The sequence below is a fragment of the Arvicanthis niloticus genome, chromosome 5 (assembly GCF_011762505.2).
Source record: "Arvicanthis niloticus isolate mArvNil1 chromosome 5, mArvNil1.pat.X, whole genome shotgun sequence".
NCBI classification, from domain to species: Eukaryota; Metazoa; Chordata; class Mammalia; order Rodentia; family Muridae; genus Arvicanthis; species Arvicanthis niloticus.
In genome coordinates this window covers 49,628,280-49,649,147 of record NC_047662.1, presented here as the reverse complement: position 1 = coordinate 49,649,147, position 20,868 = coordinate 49,628,280, and the positions used below count along the sequence as shown (strand labels likewise).

Here is a 20,868-nt window from a genome sequence, read left to right as displayed (position 1 = left end):
ATTTCCAGTCCTTCTGCTTGTGTCATATTCTATGTGTGCTATATATTCAGGGTCATCCTTAGGCTGGGGTCGGGGTGAGGGGATTTGTAAAATAGCCCACTCAGAATAGAAGCTTTGTAAATTATCTTTTCTATGTTTAGATTTTAAAAATTAGTTTTGTTGTCCAGTCAGAGTGCTGGTACATTTATGGATGAGAAGCTTTTTGCTTATTTCATCAGTGGGGAATCTCTGCTTCTGTGGCACTTATGCCCAGAAAGGTAATTTCTTCTGAAAGACTGGGGGCTTGGAAGCCAGAGGGAACATACATTGTCCTATGTCCAGATATTGATCCAGGCTGTTGGTTATAGCTGAGTGTCATGGCAGGAGTTTTAGCTTCTAGATCTAACCCCATTTTGAAAACCACTTAACATCTCTGAATGCTTTGATAATGACAATAATCTTATGCATAGTGCTTTGTATGGCAAAGCTTTATGACTAAGCTTATTTAGAAATGTTGAGATTTGCTTTAGAATAGTAATTAAAAGTATTATTTTATTTTAAGGAAATCACCCCCTTGTTCCATTAAAATTCACAAGATACATCCTTCAAAGTGTGAAAAAGTATATTTTCCCAGAAGCTAAAATCTGATATTTAAAAAGGATTAAAAAAAACTATAAATATGTCCTCAAACAAGAAGCATTGTTTGAGCTCAGATATTAATGTTTGTCTGAACACTTGAAGGAGAGATACTCTAAAAAATGTGACATTCTGGGACTGCTTTAGACATTTATTTTAGACCAGAGAGGCAGTTCTTTCTTTCCTTTTGTAATACCCTACTGTGTGCAACCACATTCTGAGCTGAGTGTGGGCAATAGTGTTTATTACACACTTTTTCCCCCCCTAGAGAGACCACACATGACTCTTCACTCCAGAGAGGGAGCCCATGGCAGACCAGAGTGAGGATACCACCAAGGTCCAACTTGGTGAACTAATGAGTTTTACTGGGATTAATTATAGGAATATGAGTGAGGGGTTACTTACATGAGAAGAGATGACTCAAATACAGCTATATCATTAAAGCCTACCCCAGCATGAATGACTGCTCATCAAAGCTGGGGACCTGGGCGCACTGCACACATGGAGGCAGCTCAACAGGTTGAGTTTCCAAGTGACTCAGTTGATCTAAACTTCTTCCAGTTAGCTTGGATGATTTCTGCTTCTTATTGTTTCCTCTGGGGTGGGTGGGGATGACTAGTGAATCTGGTCAGTTGCAGGGACTTCCTGAAGCTATTTGAGTTATTTACCTTCTGGCTTAAAGAACTTTCCTGTATGATGGATGGAATGTTTTCGTCTGTTAGGAAATATCATACAACGTGCCTCACTGTGGGGCTGAAGTATGTTTTAAAAACATAAAATGGTATAGCCAAGTTTGAAAGTGTGATCATACAATAAAGAGGAGGACAGGACACGTGAACTAAGGAGCATCCAGTAAAACTTAAGAGTAGGCAGGACAGAGTACAGAGCATTTGCAAATGTACATGACACAGACAGAACAGTTGGAGGACTGAAGGCTGAGTGTGGTTGATCCGGGAAACCATTGAACACAGGGGCCCATGGACCAGGTCAGACAAGGAAGCACTGCCTGCCAAGTCACACTGCGGTGTTTGGACCTTCCTGGCTATGAAAGGCTGGTTCCCCTTTTTTGCTCCCCAGGTTTGTTTGTTTGTTTGTTTGTTTTTTGGGGGGTCGTTTTCTTTAAATCAGCACATGGTGGTTACAAAACCCACATGTCTGAGCTTCAGTGCTTTGGTTTCGATGATCTGATTGACCCTAGCTCATTTATACACTATCAAACACATTCTTTGTCACTTATAAACCTGCTCTTCCTAGAAACTCAATGACGAGTAGAATTTTACACTTTGACTAGCTCTTTTCTCAACCATGCTATTCCCATCCCCCCCTCCCCCACGAGTCTTAGCTTCTCTCTCCGGGGTACTTGGGGTGCTTAGTTTCATCTTATGACCTCCTGGTTTTGAACCTTTCTTAATAGGAGACACCGGAGTCCTTCTGAGTGTTCCCCTGGCAAGCAGCTTCACTGGACATATTCAGCTTTTGCTCTACTTGTGTCCAGTGTTAATGGACACAATGTTAAGACAGTCTTGTTTATCTCCCTCGCTACCAGGAAATGCCTGACCCCAGATTACCCATGGGGATGACGTGAAGGTTCTGGATGTTGCTTAACCAGGGAGAAGCAGATAAGTTTTTTCAAGTGACCCAGGGTCACTAGGCTTTTCCTACCTCACTGGCCTACTGCAGTTTTAGGATTCATGCTAAAAGCTCAGTTTCTCCTGTGGATAAGCCTTTCTCTCTTCTGTGTTTGCTCAGAACCATTTCTTGACTTTAACTTACTTCTAGAGAGGCTAGATACTACATAATTCCCATGTCCTCATGTGAGGGAGCTAGATAATTTTAGTCAACTTGTAGGCCAACCAGGATGGAACTTTCCCTCCTTACCTTGGAAAAAAAGTTCCTCTGTAGAATTCAAATTGCTCTATGAAAAAGTGGTTGGATCCAGACCCTATGAAAGCTCAATAAGGCAAAGCTTCTTCCTTACATTCAAAAAGAACAGAATCTAAGTTCTACTTCTGACCCTAGCGAGACTGGATCTTCTTTCTAAACAACCTCTGTTTAAGAGTTAGTTTAGTTGCCTTGTCAACAACTGGGCAAGGATTCTAGTTCTCTCTTATTTCCAGAAGTAGGTTGATACTTACGCCTCTTACCTAAATCTACCAGACTGCTCATGAGATTTCTTTCTGTTTATGGTTTCCTGTTTCTTCCTCTTGTCCTTGTTGATTCTCCTCTTGTTTGGAGAGATAACTTAGAATAGTACAGTTCACCTCCTCTGTAAGATTTATCTCCGCCAAAGCCTCCCACCTCAACCTATCCAGTGAGTCTCAGGTAGAGGTAGAATCCTTGTGTTTATTTTAGAGACATAGAATCCATGAATTTTTGAAATGAGGTCTAAGAATCATTATTCTTTGTATTATTTGATATTAGAAGGGTAAAGTTTTGTGAAACCATTTTTACAGCTCACTGGTATGAAACATCAAGTATGTAATTTGCAAAATTAAGATAGGTAAAGTTCTTCAAGAACTGGGGACTGGGGGTTCACTGTCAACTTTCCTAAGTCAGGACCTTAGGTAGTACACTTTTATACTAATTTAGCTTAGGCCTGGTTTATAGAATGCTAATGATTTTATAGAGAAATTTTCTGGGTAGAAAAATTGTACCAAAAGTCAGAGGACCAAATGTACCTTCTATGAACCATGTGTGGCTTCTATGAACCATTGTTAACAATGAATTTTAAATTCTAAATGCTTATGTCACTAACTAGAAAATTTTGCCCAAGGTAAAGTTTGTACAGAAGCCAGATTTTAAATCAAATTGACAAATGTTGTTGCATCATTATGTACTTTCAAGTACATTCTGTTCACATATAAGAATTAAATACTAGCAGAGAGAGAGAGAGAGAGAGAGAGAGAGAGAGAGAGAGAGAGAGAGAAAGAAAGAGAGAACAAGAACACAACCTTGAGTGTCAGTCCTCACATCCCATCTTGTTTTGAGGTAGGGTGTCTTGTTTGTTGCTAACATATCAGGCTAGCTAGCCTGAGAGCTTCTAGGGATTCTCCTGTTTCTGCTTCCATTTTATGGTGAAAGTACTGGAATAATAGATGTTTGCAATTGCATCCAGCTTCTATAGCTTTATCAAATTCAAAATAAGGCCCTCATGATTGTATAGTGAGCACCTTACCCACTGAGCCATCTCCCTCAGCCTCTATGATTTCTTCTCTTCCTCTTCGCCTGTGTCTTAGGGTTCCATTGCTATGAAGAGACACCATGACCACAACCACTCCTATAAAGGAAAACATTTAATTGAGGCTGGCTTATCCTTTCAGAGATTTAGTGTATTATTGTCATGTCAGGAAGCATGGCAATATGCAGGTAGACATGGTACTGGAAGATCCAAGAGTTCTATGTCTTGATCCATAGGCAGCAGAAGGAGACTGTGGGCCATACTGGGTATTGCTTGAGCATATATTGACCTCAAAGCCCACACTTCCTTCAACAAGGCCATGTCTCCTAATGGTGACTTTCCCTATGGCCAAGCATTCAAACACATGCATCTATGAGGGCCATACCTCTTCAAACCACCATAAACACTATATTTAATTCTCATATATATGAAGAAGCTTATTTATTTTTAAAGCTAAAATTAAATAGATAGTAGCAAGTAGATAGTAGATAATTGGATCTACTTTCCCCTTGTCCTGTCAGAAAGGCTGCTGCTCTTGGCCAATACTGTTCTTCTATGAAAGGGATGGCTTATTTTGTACAATTTGGCCATGGTAAATGATGGTTTGCTGCAAGGTGAATTTAGTATGGCTAGGATGTGGAGAACTAATCTCACTACATGGGTCAAGTTGTTTGACAGTGTTGTTCAGCTCTTCCTCCTGACTTGTTATATTAAATTTTAGAGAAGAGTTGAACTTTTTACCAGTAATTATAAATAGCCTATTTCTACCTGTCATTAGGTAACACATATTATATGTACTTTTGGTGACCCCCTCCACAATTTTTTGTTATGAATGACCTTCTTTACCCTGGAAAATAATTATTGCCCTATATTCAGCTTTATGACTTTAATGTAGCTCTTCAGCTTTGTTTTAATTTACCTTGAAATAGCGTATCTTTTTCTAACCATCTTCTTTAGTAAATTTGAGTTTTAGTGTTAAAATTGATTTCTTATGAGAGGTTTATAATTGAGTCTTTTTTTTTTTTTTTTTTTTTTTTTTTTTTTTTTTGCTCAGTTTGCTACTGACTGCCTTCTAAGGGAGACATTTAGACCATTTACATTTAATGCCACCAAATCTAGTCTCAAGCCTTCTCTTTTTTCTTCTTTTCTCCATTTGTTTGTGGTTTTGGACTTTGGAGTCAGAGTTTCTCTGTGAAGCTCTGTTTGGCCTTGGCCTTGCTCTGTAAACCAGACTGACCTCGAACTTGAAATCTGCCTGCCTCTGCCTCTCCAGTGCTGGGATTAAAGTCGTGAGCCACCACCAGTTGCATTTTTTCTTGGTTTTTGCTTATTTTTATGATTCCATTTAATCTTCTTTGATGCTTACTGGCTTTATCTACACGACTTACTATTTTAGTAGCTTTAGAATTATGACGCGTCTTAGAATCTAAGCAACTCTATACCACTTTGTATGTCATGTATCATTTCAGTTGTACAGTTCTGCTTCCCCCAGCTTAGTGTTCATACTGCATACTTCAGTCTATGAAGTACCATGTAAATACATGGCCGCCAATGCCAATCTTGATTTAATCAGACAATAAATAATTATCCTTGGAGTCAAACTTTATTCCTTTGTGTGACACCAGATTTCAAGGTTCTTTTATTTCCTTGTGTCCAGAGCCTTTCTATAGCATTTTTATAATGCAGGTCTGAAGATGATTCTTTAAGTTTAGTCATGTCTGAAAAAGCCCTTATTTCATATTTTTAAGGGTATTTTCACTGTGGGTGGTATGTTAGAGTGACTTTTCTTGTTAGTGCCTTTGTCCCCTTGCTTATGCTCCCTTGACAGTCAGTCTGCTCTAACTGTCGATTCTTTCTGATTAGCCCACCTTTAAGCTGGATTTGATATTCTGCTTTCCAAACCTGCTCAGTCTCCATACCCATCTTACATTTTGCTCTTACATTTAAATATAGGCCTGAAGTCATAGATGCTTTGCCTCTGCCCCCGCTGAAAGACAGCTTTCAGACTGTCCAGTGCAACTGCAGTGTTCGGGAATGTGAATGTCATGTTCCGGTACCCAGAGCCAAACTCAACTATGCTCTTCTGATGTATTTGGAAATCACATCTGCTGGTGTGAGTTTTCAGTCACCTCTGATGTCACTGCAGCCCATGCTTGTTGGTAAGTTGCACTTCAGAGTGACAGTGGCCCTAAAAACAATCAATCATGCAAAGATGTTGAAAGGTTACTTGTGGGTTAAAGATTTTCACTGGCTTACATCACTGTGATTGCTACTGAAAAACATGGGGAATGTAGTCCTAGGGTGTTATAGGCAACCTCTTCATGTGTTCACAGTAGTAAATGTCTCTAATGTTAGCACTGAAATGGTCTTTTGAAGCACCTGTGGCTCTTTTAAGTCTTGGATTTAGTGAATGGATGTATATTGTTTGATTATCATGTTTATATATTAGGTAACTATTTTTGAAAATTATTAAAAACATTTTTACTTGAATTTACTTTTCCAATAAATATATCTTAAACGTCATGTGTGCAGGTATTAGTATAGAGGTTGGAGACACTGTAGGGAATGAGGCAGGCTTCCTGTTCATACAGCAGAGTTGTAGTACTGAGCAGAGTCAATACAGAGCAGTAAACAGTCAAGCCATCCACTGTGCAGCCCAAGTACAAGACAGCCTCACATGGGTAGAGTACCACACTTTTTTATTGCAAAGATCCTCAAGGCTCCTTTAGCAAACTTACATATTTAATTCATAGTTGTGAATAACACTGGCAGGTATTAAGGTAGTTAGTTTTATATACACAGTGATGTACATTGTGTTTAATTGTATGTTCTGTAGCAGCTTTACTATATTTTATTTCCATGTTCTGGAATGATAACATGCATCTTTTCATACGTGTGCATATGTGTGGGCAGCTGCAGGTAGGGGCCAAAGGTCAATGTTGAATTTTCTCCTTTATTGATCTTCCTTATTTTATTTTTATTTTAGTTTATTGTGAGAGGGTTTCTCACTGAGTCTGGAGCCCACCAGTTTGGCAAGACTAGCTTGGTCCTGAGCTCCAGGGACCTTCCTGTCTTTGGGCCCTCAGCACTAGGGGTGTAGACCACACCACCATGCCTACATTCCTATGTTTTCAGTGGATACTGGGGATCCAAACTCATGTGATAGGCACTTTGCCAGGAGAACAGTCTCACCACTCTCTAAGCAACTCTCCTCATTTGCCTTTGGTTCATGGATCTTGATGCCACTGAAAACACTTTTCCATTTATCTCTCACAATTTCCCACACAGCTCCAAACATTGCTTCTTTTTACATGACTTAAGGTAGTACTTTTGGACGCTTGCTTAACTATTTTAACAATAGGACTTTCAAGTAAGCTGTTATCCAGAGACATAAGCATAGCTCTTTTGCAACATAATGACAATAAGACCCAAGCAATTCAATTGTGGAATTATGTCACAGGAAGAAAATGATAAACTATTTATTTAGCTTCATATTCTTATCTTTTCAAAACTAGGTAATTTTAAAAAGCACTTAGATCACCACTGCATTTAATTTGATTTCCAAGAAAAGTAGTTAAAGTAATGTGTGATCATTGAATTTATATGTGTTCAGAAATTCTTAATTTTGTCCTAATACAGAGGTATTAGAAAAAAATCAATTTCTTATATTTGAACTTGAAATATCCAAAAATTTGTAAGTGCCGTGAAAGAATGAAGATGTGTTATGTAGTAGTGTTGATTCCGGGATTGTCACTTCCACTATGATGGTCAATGATCTATTTAGTAATAACTAAATGAGGAAGAGGTAGGTATTCATGTAAAACTCCAGAGTAAGAAATGCTTCAAAACAGAACACATTCATTCCCCGGAACAAAGACAAAATCCCAGTGATGAAATGAGGAGCGCCCAAGTGTGGCGTTAGTGTGCCTTGTAGGGGATTGGATCAGAGTTACTAATGGACAGAGAACACCAGAGGCCAGGATTAGAGAGTTCTGATTTGATGCTATTTATATGGACACTTTTGATTAGGAGTTGATAGGATCAGCTGTGTGATATGATCACACATATCTATATGTTCAGATTCTATTCTACCTTGTGAAGAATGTTATTATTAAAGGGAAAAGAACAGGTGTGTGGGTAGGAGGAGGAGCCTAGATGAGAGGCTGTCAGGATTGGCCAGTTAGTTTAGGGCTGTAGCAATAAAGGTGTGTGGAACTGATGAGATTCCTTTGTAGGAGCTAAAGGACAGAGAGGAATTAAGATTTACCTTTCAGTTTGCTCCTAAAAATCTCCATCAATGAAAACACCAGTTCTTCAGAGAGGAATGCCTGGGATTAGGTGTATATGCAAAAATCAAGGTCACTTTGTGTGAGATGACTCTTAAGAGTTCTACGAGGTATTGAATAGGCAGTTGGATATAAGCTTCCAAAATTCAGGGAAAATATATATATCTTTGGGAGTTGTTAGCATATGGATTCTGTCAGATCATCCAGTTAGAATTCAGGAAGAAAAGCACTAACAGACATTAGTAAGAATTAAGGCAATTGTGTTGTTTTAGAAACTGTGGATAAGGGCTGGAGAGATGACTCAGCAGTTAAGAGCATTTCCAGAGGTCCTGAGTTCAATTCCCAGCAACCACATGGTGGCTAACAACCATCTGCAATGGGATCCGATGCCCTCTTCTAGTGTGTGTCTGAAGACAGCTGCAGTGTGTATCTATATATACACATATATATAACTGTGGATAAAAAACATTTCACCGAAGGTGTATGCAGCTGCATGGCACATTATGCCAAGAGGCAGAGTAAACTTAGTTGGAGAGTGACATCAGACTTGGTAAAGTGTAGTTATTTTGATCACAGTTCAAGGTGGGCTGCTTAGATGGAAGGCAAGTCTCCCCCACTCTTTTGTTTATTTGTTTGTTTTGTTTTGTTTTGTTTTTTTGAGACAGGGTTTCTCTGTGTAGCCCTGGCTGTCCTGGAACTCACTCTGTAGACCAGGCTGGCCTCGAACTCAGAAATCCACCTGCCTCTGCCTCCCAAGTGCTGGGATTAAAGGCGTGCACCACCACTGCCTGGCTTCCCAGACTCTTGATGAGTGGTTGAACTGCAGCAGTGCTGAGCTGGGTATAGGAGACCCAGAAAACATCTTTTTGTAATACGTAATGATACGTATATATCTTTTGCATGTTTACATATGAGTGTACACTGGTAGAAGATAGGAAATGTGAAATAGCCTGCAATTGTGTGTACTTTCACCACTCTTTGCTGTATTTATTTTTTTAAGTTTCTGTGTTGTTTTTGCTCCTGGGAACACAGTAAAATTTACATGTTGGTTCGTGCTTAGCTCACCCTGTTTATACTAGCTTAAACTTGTAACAAGTCACAAAAAATAAGTGTCTTCAGATTTGAATAAAAGAATAATGGCTGCTTGAATTCATACCTTTATGGTATGAACCATAATTTGTTAATCTTTGCCTGTAAGATGTTTAAATTGTTTCTTCACATATTTAAAGTATTTTCTTATCGGTTGGAATAATCAAGTACATATATATGCGCATACATACACAAATGTTAATATGTACATGTTTACCTAGTTGAAATCCCCACTCTCTTGTCTAAAGAGAGACCGGTCCTTCTAATGGTGCAATTATTGCATGGTCATGTTTGTTCTGAGTTGACTGGTGTGCTTTAGATTGCTATTTTACATGGATGAATAAGCCGACTTTTGCCCAGGTCTGTGCATTTTCTGAATACTGTTCTGCACACTGCTCTTGTTCTCTTGACCAGCAATAGCAGGCACAGTGACTCGGACTAGGCAGAGACTCCAAGTAAGACTGAAATTACTAGCAATGTGAAGTTAGGAAGACTTTTTATAGAAGGAAATCACATTTATCAAAACCATCTCATTTCCTGGTTTATAGCCTTTCCCTCACAGGGGAGAGAATGAAGACAGGGTTTGCTGGGACGACAGGGTTTGCAGAAGGGAAGGGCCCATTCTGCATCTCTGATTTAACTCTGTAATTAGCCCTCAAATGAGGTAACATTTTAAGTGTTTGAAAGGCAAGTTATTTATCTCAACTTCATTTTATTCATATATGATTGCCCTGAAAATTGGCCAGCTTAAAAGTCTTTTTTTTTTCCTTAAGTGAAGCCCGATCCACCACTAGGTTTGCATATGGAAGTCACAGATGATGGTAATTTAAAGATTTCTTGGGACAGCCAAACAATAGCACCATTTCCTCTTCAATATCAGGTGAAATATTTAGAGAATTCTACAATTGTAAGAGAGGTAAGTATATTTTGGCAAAAAAAGTGAAATTTTAAGAAGCAATTAAAGATTCCTAAGTCTCTTAGAAATAACCCTTGCCTGCTAAATGTGCCTGTGCTTTCTAGAGTAGAATGGACTATTTTCATTATTACATATTGAGATAGTTTACACTTGACAGGAAGGAATCCAGGTTAAAAAAATTTTTTGAGGTAGGGTTTTTCTTGTAGTTCTTGGTGTCCTGGAGCTTGCTTTGTAGACCAGGCTGGCCTCAGAGTCAGAGATCTGCCTGTCTCTGCCCCCGAGTGCTGGGATTCATGGTGTGTGTCACCTCCACCCGGCCAGTTATAGCATTTTAACTTGTAGTTATAACTGTTTTTATCTGGAGACTGCTGATTTACATGGCATCTTTACTTTTTTATTGCTTAGTGTGTTGACAAACAATGTATGCATTTCTGTCATGAAGCCGATCAGCATCCTCTTTCGCTTATACACCGAAGTATCTTTTGAATGGCTGTTTGTTGCCAGGAGCTGATCTAGATGCAGCAAGATACCTAGAGGTTGTAGAGCTGGATAAGAGGATGATGAAATATCATCATAGTGAGTGGAGGTTGGAGCAGGCCTCATTGGGAGGGTGACATTTGAACAAAGCTTTGAAGGAGATGGCTGGGTAGGTAGGTGTCTGGGGAACTGGATTACAAGCAGATGGACCAGCAATGCAGAGGCCAGTGTGGCTGAAGTGGCTGAAGCTGACAGGAGAGAACTGTGCCATGGATGATATGGTGGAGATGGGGTGGGTGGGGAGAAGGAGGTTACAAATGGCCCATGGGGCCGTGTGAAAAGTTTCATGGCACATAGTGAACATAGCATTACATCATTTCAAGGTAAAAAAAAAAAATCAGTCTTTTAGAACTGTGTTATTTTTCTAAGACCTTATTTTTGCAAGAGACAGGTTGGGAACCCTTGGTGTCAGGTGTATAAACAAATGCAGAGTGAAGGCTATTGCAAGATGCTTTCTCATTAGGAGGTTGGAGATCACAGGATTGTAAGCGTGAAGGTCCTGATTCTGTTCTACGCATACCTTATGCTTTTTCATCATTTTTACCCTATGGCCCCTTTCTTCCTCTCACAGTCTTGAAGAGACCAGGGAGTTCGATTGGAGAACATTTTTTAGAAAACTGAATGAGCCTCACAGATCCTAGCTAGAGTTTGGTTTCTGCAGGGTTTTGGCCTTAGATGTTTCCTCCTTTAGTTTATTAGTGGTACACATACCCTGTAGAGGTCAGGATTTAATATCATTCATGTCCCTCCTCTGTGCAGCTTTCCTTCAGGACTCTTACAGCCCTCTCTATACTTCTCCACATTGTTTTCCACCAGTGTGACAGATGGCAAAATGGCTACAAGATTCCCAATAATTTTGGGATCGTTTCTCAAAAATCATAAAGACTATATGGACATTAGCGTTCAGTTACTGTCAGTGGTTACATTTGTTGCTCGGTCTATAGGCTCTTTAATGTTTTATTGACAGGTGCATGGCATTTCTTTTTCATTTGGCCATTGGTTTCTGTTTAAATTTTGTATTCAGGCAGTTCATCTGTAAGATTATAACTCTTTGAAAGTTGCCTTGGCTTACGTATTATCAGCCTTGGCAAACATTTCACATCAACTTGATGTTCTGATATTTCAACATAACATTTAACAGGCTGCTGAAATCGTCTCAGCTACATCTCTGCTGGTAGACAATGTGCTTCCTGGATCTTCATATGAGGTCCAGGTGAGGAGCAAAAGACTGGATGGCTCAGGAGTCTGGAGTGACTGGAGCTCACCTCAAGTCTTTACCACACAAGGTAGGCCTTGTAAGGTTGCTCTGGAAATACTCTCCCAGACTTTGCCTTTCTTGCCATTGTTAACATCAGGGGGCATCTTTAAATTTTATTTCCTGCAAATAAGAGGGGAAAATAATATTAAAATTGCATGTAAAATTCTTTTTAGAGACAAGGTCTGGGTATATAGACTAGGCTGACTTGGAACTGACATTCTTCCTGCCTCAGAGTCTCTTGAGTGCAGGGTTTATAGATGTAGGTGCTTGTGCCCAGCTTCATTTTTCTTAAATCTCAAGCAGGCTAATCTGTTGATTGAAGTTGCTTCTGAGTTCCTATGTATGTTCTTTTAAAACACTCTCTTATTGAGTTCTTTTTTTGATATGAAAAGAGAAATATTTAAGTTGGGCATGATAGCCCATGCCTGTGCATTCAACATTATGGAGCATGAGGCAGGAGGAGGAGGAGTATTGAGGCCAGCCTTGACTACATAGTGAAAAACTTCAAAAAAAGGTCCAAAGTTAATTTGAAATCTCCACTTTAAGAACCCAGAGCATACCATTTATGTTGTTAGTTTTAAAATTTAAGTTTAGAATTATGTGTATAAATTTAACATAAACATAAGATGTTAAAAATGCTTAATTTTAGAAGCAGGAGTGTGTGTGTGTGTGTGTGTGTATGTGTGTATTGAATCTGGCTGTCTTCCACTCTCACTTTTCACTATTTTTTGAGATGGGGTCTCTTTCTGGTCCTGGAGCCTGCTGACTCAGCTGGACTAGCTGGCTGGGCCAACCCCTAGGATTCTCTCATATCTACCTTCCAGGATCAAGGTCACAGGCTCAGTGTTTTTTTGAGGCTTTGGGTTCTTGAGCTCAGATTCTCAGGCTTGTGCAGCAAGCATTTCACTTACTGGTCCATCTCACCACCCTGCTTTTGGAGTCTTCAGAATAAAGTTTTCACACTTTCAGAGTTGTTTCATATAATTGCTTGGTGCATTTCTTTTTTCTTTTTTCTTTTTTTTTTCTGTAATTAATACAAAAAAATGGGACAAAGAGCTCACAGGCTACGTAATTTCCCGAGATGCATTTCAGGGGGAAGAAAGAATCGTCTTCATTAGCCACATCCTAGGGTCTTGGTGTGTGCATTCTAGGGGAAGGTGTACCTCTAATTTCTGGTGGAGGGCATTCATTCATGAAACAAGGCATGCACATCAGTGTTCCTTGAGCAGGGGACAGGCCAGTGGGTGGGCTCAAGAGTGGTCTCAAACCAGGTAGAGGAGCTCCAGTTCCTGGAGGTAAGGCAATAGGTAGGGATGGAGATCCCTGCCCTGGAAAGTTTTGGGGTTCCAGCAAGGCTGGCAGCAGCAGCAACAACAGCAGCTGCTATGGCGGGTATTTCTTTCTTACGTAGTCATTTCCTACTGGGATAGACTTAGGCTCCTTGCACAAGGCCAGGTAATCCAGCAAGGATCTGGGGATTAAGATTACCAGTTGCCTTCTGTAGTGCCCAGCATCTTCTGTAGTGCCACCAAATAGCACCAGGGCAATGCTGGTTATCTTTAGAAGGTGGCCTCTCCACAATGGTGGATACCATGTTTTCCCAATGCAGTGACAGCAGACTCTAAAACTGTTTTCTTTTTTTCTTCCCATTCTCTAGCTGATTTTCAATCTTTGGTTTGATCTCTAGATTCATAATAATTACAAAGGATCAAACTTGTATTTATGCCAAAAGACCTTGAGGGTTTCAGTGAGGATCCAGCCATCTCGAAGGCTGCATCTCATTCCATAGTCAGTGTGCTGCAAAATCTTGCAACTGTTTCTTGAAGACATGTTTGCTGTTTCACAGTATTTGGTGTCAACAGTAAAATTTTGATTTTACCCCTATAGCAGGTTTTCATACCAATAATGCAAGCTTGGCAGAAGCATAGAAGCTTTGCCCACAGTGGGTGGGTCCTGTTCTTTTCTTGGAAACGGCTCCCTTGATGTTTATAACTGCTTTAATAACCTGTTGTTATCAGCTAAGATGCCTGGCTCAGCTATGCCTACAAATCCATCCCAGAGCTTGTTACTGCCAAGAACACTGTAGGTACAGCAGACACGCTTGGATGCTCACTAAGGCTATCTTATATTTGACCTAGATTTCCACCTCTGGCACATGTGATTCAGCAGTCCTTTTCAGGTGTGAGTGATCTCCTGGGCTCTCTGTCTCACTGCAGTGACTCATAGACGTGTTTCTGGCCTCCAACCACTTCACTTCCTTGCCTACTTGCCAAGTTATTTTTAACATCAGAGAAACTGCAGTGTATTTACAGTTTTCTCAGAGAGGTGAGATGTGGTGTTTCTCAGAGTCCAGAGAATCATGTGTGGTTTCAACCCCTGCCACAGTTGAGTTTTGAATTCAGGAAGACACTTAATTGTGTCTTTGGTAGTCTGCTTGTCCATTCTTACTCAGGTTCATCGTAGTTACACAGAAGTAGCAGTATAAAATGCTGAGCACAATCAATTCATTTCGTTCAACAAGTTTCCTTATCGATTACTTAGTATTTAAGTGTTAATTAGCCAGAAAGCAAGTTGCATCAATGTCTTAATGGCATTGATTTTGGAGTCTACAAGTTTATGCAAGGACCAACATTATGATTTCTTTGGAGAGGTTCTTAACCTTTCTGTGCCTCAGTTTTCTTGTCTGTAAAATCAGGCTGTTTTTCCATGAATGGTGTAAAAATAATACAACAAAGTGCTTATTACAGCACTTAACTGTTAATAAACATTTAGTGAGTATCAGATACAATTTTAGTTTACAAATCCACAGCCTAGGTGTTCAGATTCTCAAAACTTAGAGATGGGAAGGTAGACGCTAATTGCTTGGTGCAAGGCGAGATTGTGAGAGGGAACAAAACTGAGTTTTGAACAATTGGCTCAGGGTAGGAGACTCAGGGGCCCAGGGCATGAGGAGACTCATAGACTCATATGATGATTTTGTATCTTTATTTCTTAAGTAAGTTTCTACTGTCACTATGTGGGCCAGGTGGGGAGGGAAGGGGAAAGCTTCATAAAGGAAATAGAAGGCCAACCACCCCCCACCCCGTCTCCGACAGTTCGTCTTTATTAACCACCGAGCAATGTGGAAATGTAGAAAGCTTTTGTTGTTTTATTTCATAATTAAAATTTAAAATTTCTCCTTCATCAAAAAGACTCAGTGTTAAAGGAATCAGCGTTGTTTTTTCAGTTTCTAGGGTTCAAAGCTGAATATGAATGTTTTTCAAGAAACTTCATATAATATACTGGTTGATCTGCTGCATTTTTGATCAATATTTGATCTCATTCAGTTTAGGTCTTTAGGTGGATATGTTTTTAGTTCTGTTCTTCTTTACAACGTATGTCAATATCTGCAGGTTTAAATTTGTTTGGTTCTTTTCAAATGCCAGCTCATATTTTGCATTCTCATATAATATTGTCAGATTATCTTACAAAGCACACGCCCACACGCACGCACACACAGCTTTGTTGGTCAGTTCGCTTGTACTATAGCCAGCCATGTGACTTTGAACAGCTAGACTTTTATTTATCACTCCAGTGTATCTCTAACCTTCAAACATTCAAACAGATACATATGCAAACAATAACAAAAAAACAAAAAACAAAATGTGAATAAATAGCCACCATTCAGTCAAAATTACCCCCCATACAAATCAGTTTTAAACGATGAAAAATTTAGCTGGGCAGTGGTGGCGCGCGCCTTTAATCCCAGCATTTGGGAGGTAGAGGCAGGAAGATTTCTGAGTTCGAGGCCAGCCTGGTCTACAGAGAAACCCTGTCTCGAAAAACAAACGAACAAACAAACAAACAAACAAACAAAAAGATGAAAAATTTATTTTGGCTCAACCTTGTTGCTTTTAGCCTGTGATAACATAGTCCATCACCAGTGAGAGACTGTAAGAGAGAAAGTTTGTTCAAAGCAAAGAGAGATGTAGGAGCCTGGGTCCCAGTCCCTGTTATGGGAACACTCCCAGTAACCTGACTCCTTGCTTGACACTGTCCCTCATGAAGCTCTCATAGATCCTAGCAGCTGCATAGGCTGGTGTCCCAGCCTTCAGCTTATGATGGAAGCATTTAAGGTCTCAACTATGATGCTGCCTACTAAACTCAGATGGCTCAGCTGCCTCTGAGGGCTGTAGGTGAGGATTAAGAGAAAGGATCTCATCACATAAGAAACAAACTAAGATACTGGTGCTTGCAGTAGGAACAAAAACTTGTCCACTCATATAGCTTCCCCAAATATTTCTCTTGATGTTATCATTCACTGTGCTGATGTAATGGTTGGTGATGTATGCTGAATCACAGTCTGTGTAAACAGTCTCTGTGTTTTCTCTTTAAAGAGAAATCAGCATGTCTGCGCCTAGAATTAAAAAGTCGGTTTCCTGGGGCTGTGATAAACACATGCTGAAAGAACTTTACCTAAAAATGCTTTAATTCATGGTTTTTATTTTTGAGTAATTAATAACATTAATACGTATCAATAGAATATCCTCTTTTATTTGTTAATGTAGATATTGTGAAATTGTCAGTTTTTTATTTTTATTTTATTTTTTTGCTTTATAAAGAAAGTTAAAGCTGTCTCATTCCTCAAACTAAATGTTGCATAATATTTACTAGGATAGTATTTGTGCTCTTTTACCAAATTAAATATTCAGCATTTCTTCAAACGTTTTATCACGTTTACTATAAATTTTCAGATTGTCACTCTTTTAATGTGTGTGTGTGTGTGTGTGTGTGTATGTATGTATGTATATGACTGCTGTATTTGTATGTATGCCTGCATGACAGAAGAGGGCATCAGATCCCATTATAGATGCTTATGAGCCACCATGTGGTTGGTGGGAATTGAGCTCAAGACCTCTGGAAAAGCAGCCAATGCTCTTTTTTTTTTTTTTAATTTTTATTTTACATTTCAGATGCCATCCCCTTTCCCCATTTCCCCTCCCTAGAAAACCCCTATCCCATACCCCCTTCTCCTTTTTGCTTTTATACAAAATTTTTTAATGTTAACCAATAATGGCTTTATAAATTTGGTAATGCTCAATATCAATCAGAACTGTAACCTAATACCCAACCTAGATATATCAACTATCTTTGACTGGTGGAGACATGTGAACATCTGCCTCCATGTCTGCCCCCCCCCCATCACCTAGCTCCTCCTCTCCTTCTCCTCCTCCTCTCCTTACTCCTCCTCTCTGTACTCCTCCCACCTTAGCTCCTCCTACATATCATCCTTCCTGTTAAAATAAAACTTTTCTCTCAAAATACAGTTAGAGCATAACTATACCAATTTATGTCAGTAAAGTGCAAGATAGTCCTAATACCCAGTCCATCATTTTGTTGACTAAGCAAAACCTCTGTCATCTCTCCTAAATAAAAGACTTAGTTCTGAACCTGGCTATTTTTCCTTGGCTTTAGAATGAATGTCAGCTGAAAACCATCCTCTCAAATCTTTTCTCTCAAAGTAAATAGCAAGGATTGTCTATGAGACTATAAGTTTTCAACCCCATCAGAAATCCAGAATGACTGAGTTAACTGAGATTATGTGAAGCACAAAGCATAGCTTCTAAAACATAGCCAATTTATAGAGACCGCTGAACACCTGGACAGTCCCTATACTACAGAACAATGGAGCACCCGATCTTCAGCCTTCTGGCCCAGGATCATCTGACAGACCTAGTGATGCAGAATTATTAAGGGCTGATTACTCTGTCTTGGCAGATATAATCAGTCCACTATTCTGAAAGTGTGTCCTTTTCTGGACAGTGATTTGTCTGTAGATGGAAAGAGGCAATTCTTGCCTAGTGGCTGACTCACCACAATTGGAATAACTCCAAAGATGCTCAATTTCTTCTTAGAATCCAAGACAGGAAGCTGTCAGGAGCAGACAGGTCTCTAATCAAAATGAACATTAATACAGAAATGTTTGTAATGTCAGTTCTGTGGATTTCTGATGTTTTGAAAACCAACTATTTATGTAAGGCAATCTGGACTATTGTCTGTTAATTCCTCTCAGCTATTTCTAAAGAAAATATAGAAAACACCCTAACAATAAACTCAAAGCAATGAATTTGCTATAGGCCCTTAACTCACAGGCTAACCATCTCAAATAAGTTAAAAAAGTTAAAGAAGGACTGGGTCTAAGCCTTGTATTCCTAAATGTGTTATACAGGCACAGTGCCTATGAGAGTAACAATATTCATCTCACTTTTATATTAATAAGAAGCTCGTACCAATGAAAACCTTAAATTTGAAATCAAAGTAAATTTTGTACCATTTAAGAAATTATAACTTCCCCCTTCCGCCGCTCGCCCCTCCTCAAGTCTGAGGCCTGCGGGTAAGTGCACCCAGGAACCCCCCAGACACATTCTGGGGGATCCATAGAACCCATAGCCAGCGCTAGCACGCCCCGTCCGCCGCTCGCCCCTCCTGCAGTCTGAGGCCTGCGAGTGAGTGCACCTAGGAGCCCCCCAGACACATTCTGGGGGATCCATAGAACCCATAGCCAGCGCTAGCACGCCCCGTCCGCCGCTCGCCCCTCCTGCAGTCTGAGGCCTGCGGGTAAGTGCACCCAGGAGCCCCCCAGACACATTCTGGGGGATCCATAGAACACATAGCCAGTGCTAGCACGCCCCTTCCGCCGCTCGCCCCTCCTCCAGTCTGAGGCCTGCGGGTAAGTGCACCCAGGAGCCCCCCAGACACATTCTGGGGGATCCATAGAACCCATAGCCAGCGCTAGCACGCCCAGTCCGCCGCTCGCCCCTCCTGCAGTTTGAGGCCTGCGGATAAGTGCACCCAGGAGCCCCCCAGACACATTCTGGGGGATCCATAGAACACATAGCCAGTGCTAGCACGCCCCTTCCGCCGCTCGCCCCTCCTGCAGTCTGAGGCCTGCGGGTAAGTGCACCCAGGAGCCCCCCAGACACATTCTGGGGGATCCATAGAACCCATAGCCAGCGCTAGCACGCCCTGTCCACCGCTCGCCCCTCCTGCAGTCTGAGGCCTGCGGGTAAGTGCACCCAGGAGCCCCCCAGACACTTTCTGGGGGATCCATAGAACACATAGCCAGCGCTAGCACGCCCCTTCCCCTGCTCGCCCCTCTTGCAGTCTGAGGCCTGCGGATAAGTGCACCCAGGAGTCCCCCAGACACATTCTGGGGGATCCATAGAACCCATAGCCAGCACTAGCACGCTCCTTCTGCTGCTCGCCCCCCCTCCGGTCTGAGGCCTGCAGGGTCTGAGTCCCAGACCAGACCTCTACCAGGTCTGCAGTTGTGTGGACCCCGGATTCCACCTGAGACATACTGGAAGGTCCGCTCAACCCAGAGCCACAGAGGAACAACTGAACTCAGAGTGTCAGACAACATACCCTGAGATATCCAAGAGGAGACACTGCACCCAGAACAGCAGACATCTAGCTGGACTGCTACCTTGGAGGCACCATATCCTGAGGCATCCTAGAGATACCACTGTAATCAGGGCAGCTGGAAAAAAACCACAAAGACATCTGGACTCCTAGAAGACCAAACAAAAGCGAGACAACTGGAAAGACAGGCTTCAATCAGAGACAGAAGTACAGGTAGCACTAGAATTAACCAGATGGCAAAAGGCAGGCACAAGAACGTAAGCAACAGAAACCAAAGTTACATGGCATCATCAGAACCCAGTTCCCCCATCATAGCAAGCCCTGAACACCCCATCACACCAGAAAAGCAGGATTCAGAATTAAAATCACTTCTCATGATGATGATAGAGGACTTTAAGAAAGACATAAATAACACTCTCAAAGAACAGATAGAAACCCTTAGAGAGGAAACACAAAAATCCCTTAAGGAATTACAAGAAAATGCAACCAAACAGGAGAAGGAATTAAACAAAACCATGCAGGATCTAAAAACGGAAGTAGAAACAATAAAGAAATCACAAAGGGAGAACACCCTGGAGATAGAAAACTTAAAAAAACGATCAGGAGTCATAGATACAAGTATTACCAACAGAATACAAGAGATGGAAGAGGGAATCTCATGTGCAGAAGATACCATGGAAAACATAGACACAACTGTCAAAGAAAATGCAAAATACAAAAAGCTACTAACCCAAAATATACAAGAAATCCAAGACACAATGAGAAGGCCAAACCTAAGGATAATAGGAATAGATGAGGGGGAAGACTCCCAACTTAAAGGACCAGTAAATATTCTCAACAAAATTATAGAGGAAAACTTCCCTAACCTAAAGAAAGAGATGTCCATAAATATACAAGAAGCCTACAGAACTCCAAATAGTTTAGACCAGAAAAGAAATACTTCCCGCCACATAATAGTCAAAACATCAAATGTACAAAACAAATAAAAAATACTAAAAGCAGTAAGGGAAAAAGGCAAAGTAACATATAAAGGCAGACTTATAAGAATTACACCAGACTTCTCACCAGAGACCATAAAAGCCAGAAGATCCTGGACTGATATCATACAGACCCTAAAAGAACATAAATGTCAGCCCAGACTACTATACCCAGCAAAACTGTCAATCATTATTGATGGAGAAACCAAAATATTCCATGACAAATCCAAATTTACACAGTATCTCAACACAAACCCAGCACTTCAAAGGATAATTGGTGGAAAACTCCATCACAAGGAGGGAAACTACAACCTGGAAAAAGCAGGAAAGTAATCTTCCAAAAACCGTAAAAGAAGGTAGCTACACAAACATATCCCCACTGCCAATAACAAAAATAACAGGAAACAACACTTATTTTTCCTTAATATCTCTTAATATCAATGGACTCAATTCTCCAGTAAAAAGACATAGACTATCAGACTGGATACGTAAACAGGACCCAACATTTTGCTGCACTCAGGAAACGCACCTCTGTGGAAAGGACAGACACTACCTCAGAGTAAAAGGTTGGAAAACAATCTACCAAGCAAATGGTCCCAAGAAACAAGCTG

General features: G+C 40.6%; 1 protein-coding gene across 5 annotated transcripts in view; it reads left to right on the top strand.

The window, feature by feature from the left end:
• Lepr (leptin receptor) overlaps positions 1–20,868 on the top strand; it is a 100,667-nt gene that overhangs the window by 21,096 nt on the left and 58,703 nt on the right. For all 5 annotated transcript variants that reach the window (XM_076934605.1, XM_034503867.2, XM_076934606.1 and 2 more), the window contains exons 5-7: positions 5,747–5,952; positions 9,942–10,084; positions 11,763–11,907. In XM_076934605.1, the coding sequence (XP_076790720.1) occupies positions 5,747–5,952; positions 9,942–10,084; positions 11,763–11,907 (494 nt within the window). The remainder of the gene's footprint in view (positions 1–5,746; positions 5,953–9,941; positions 10,085–11,762; positions 11,908–20,868) is intronic.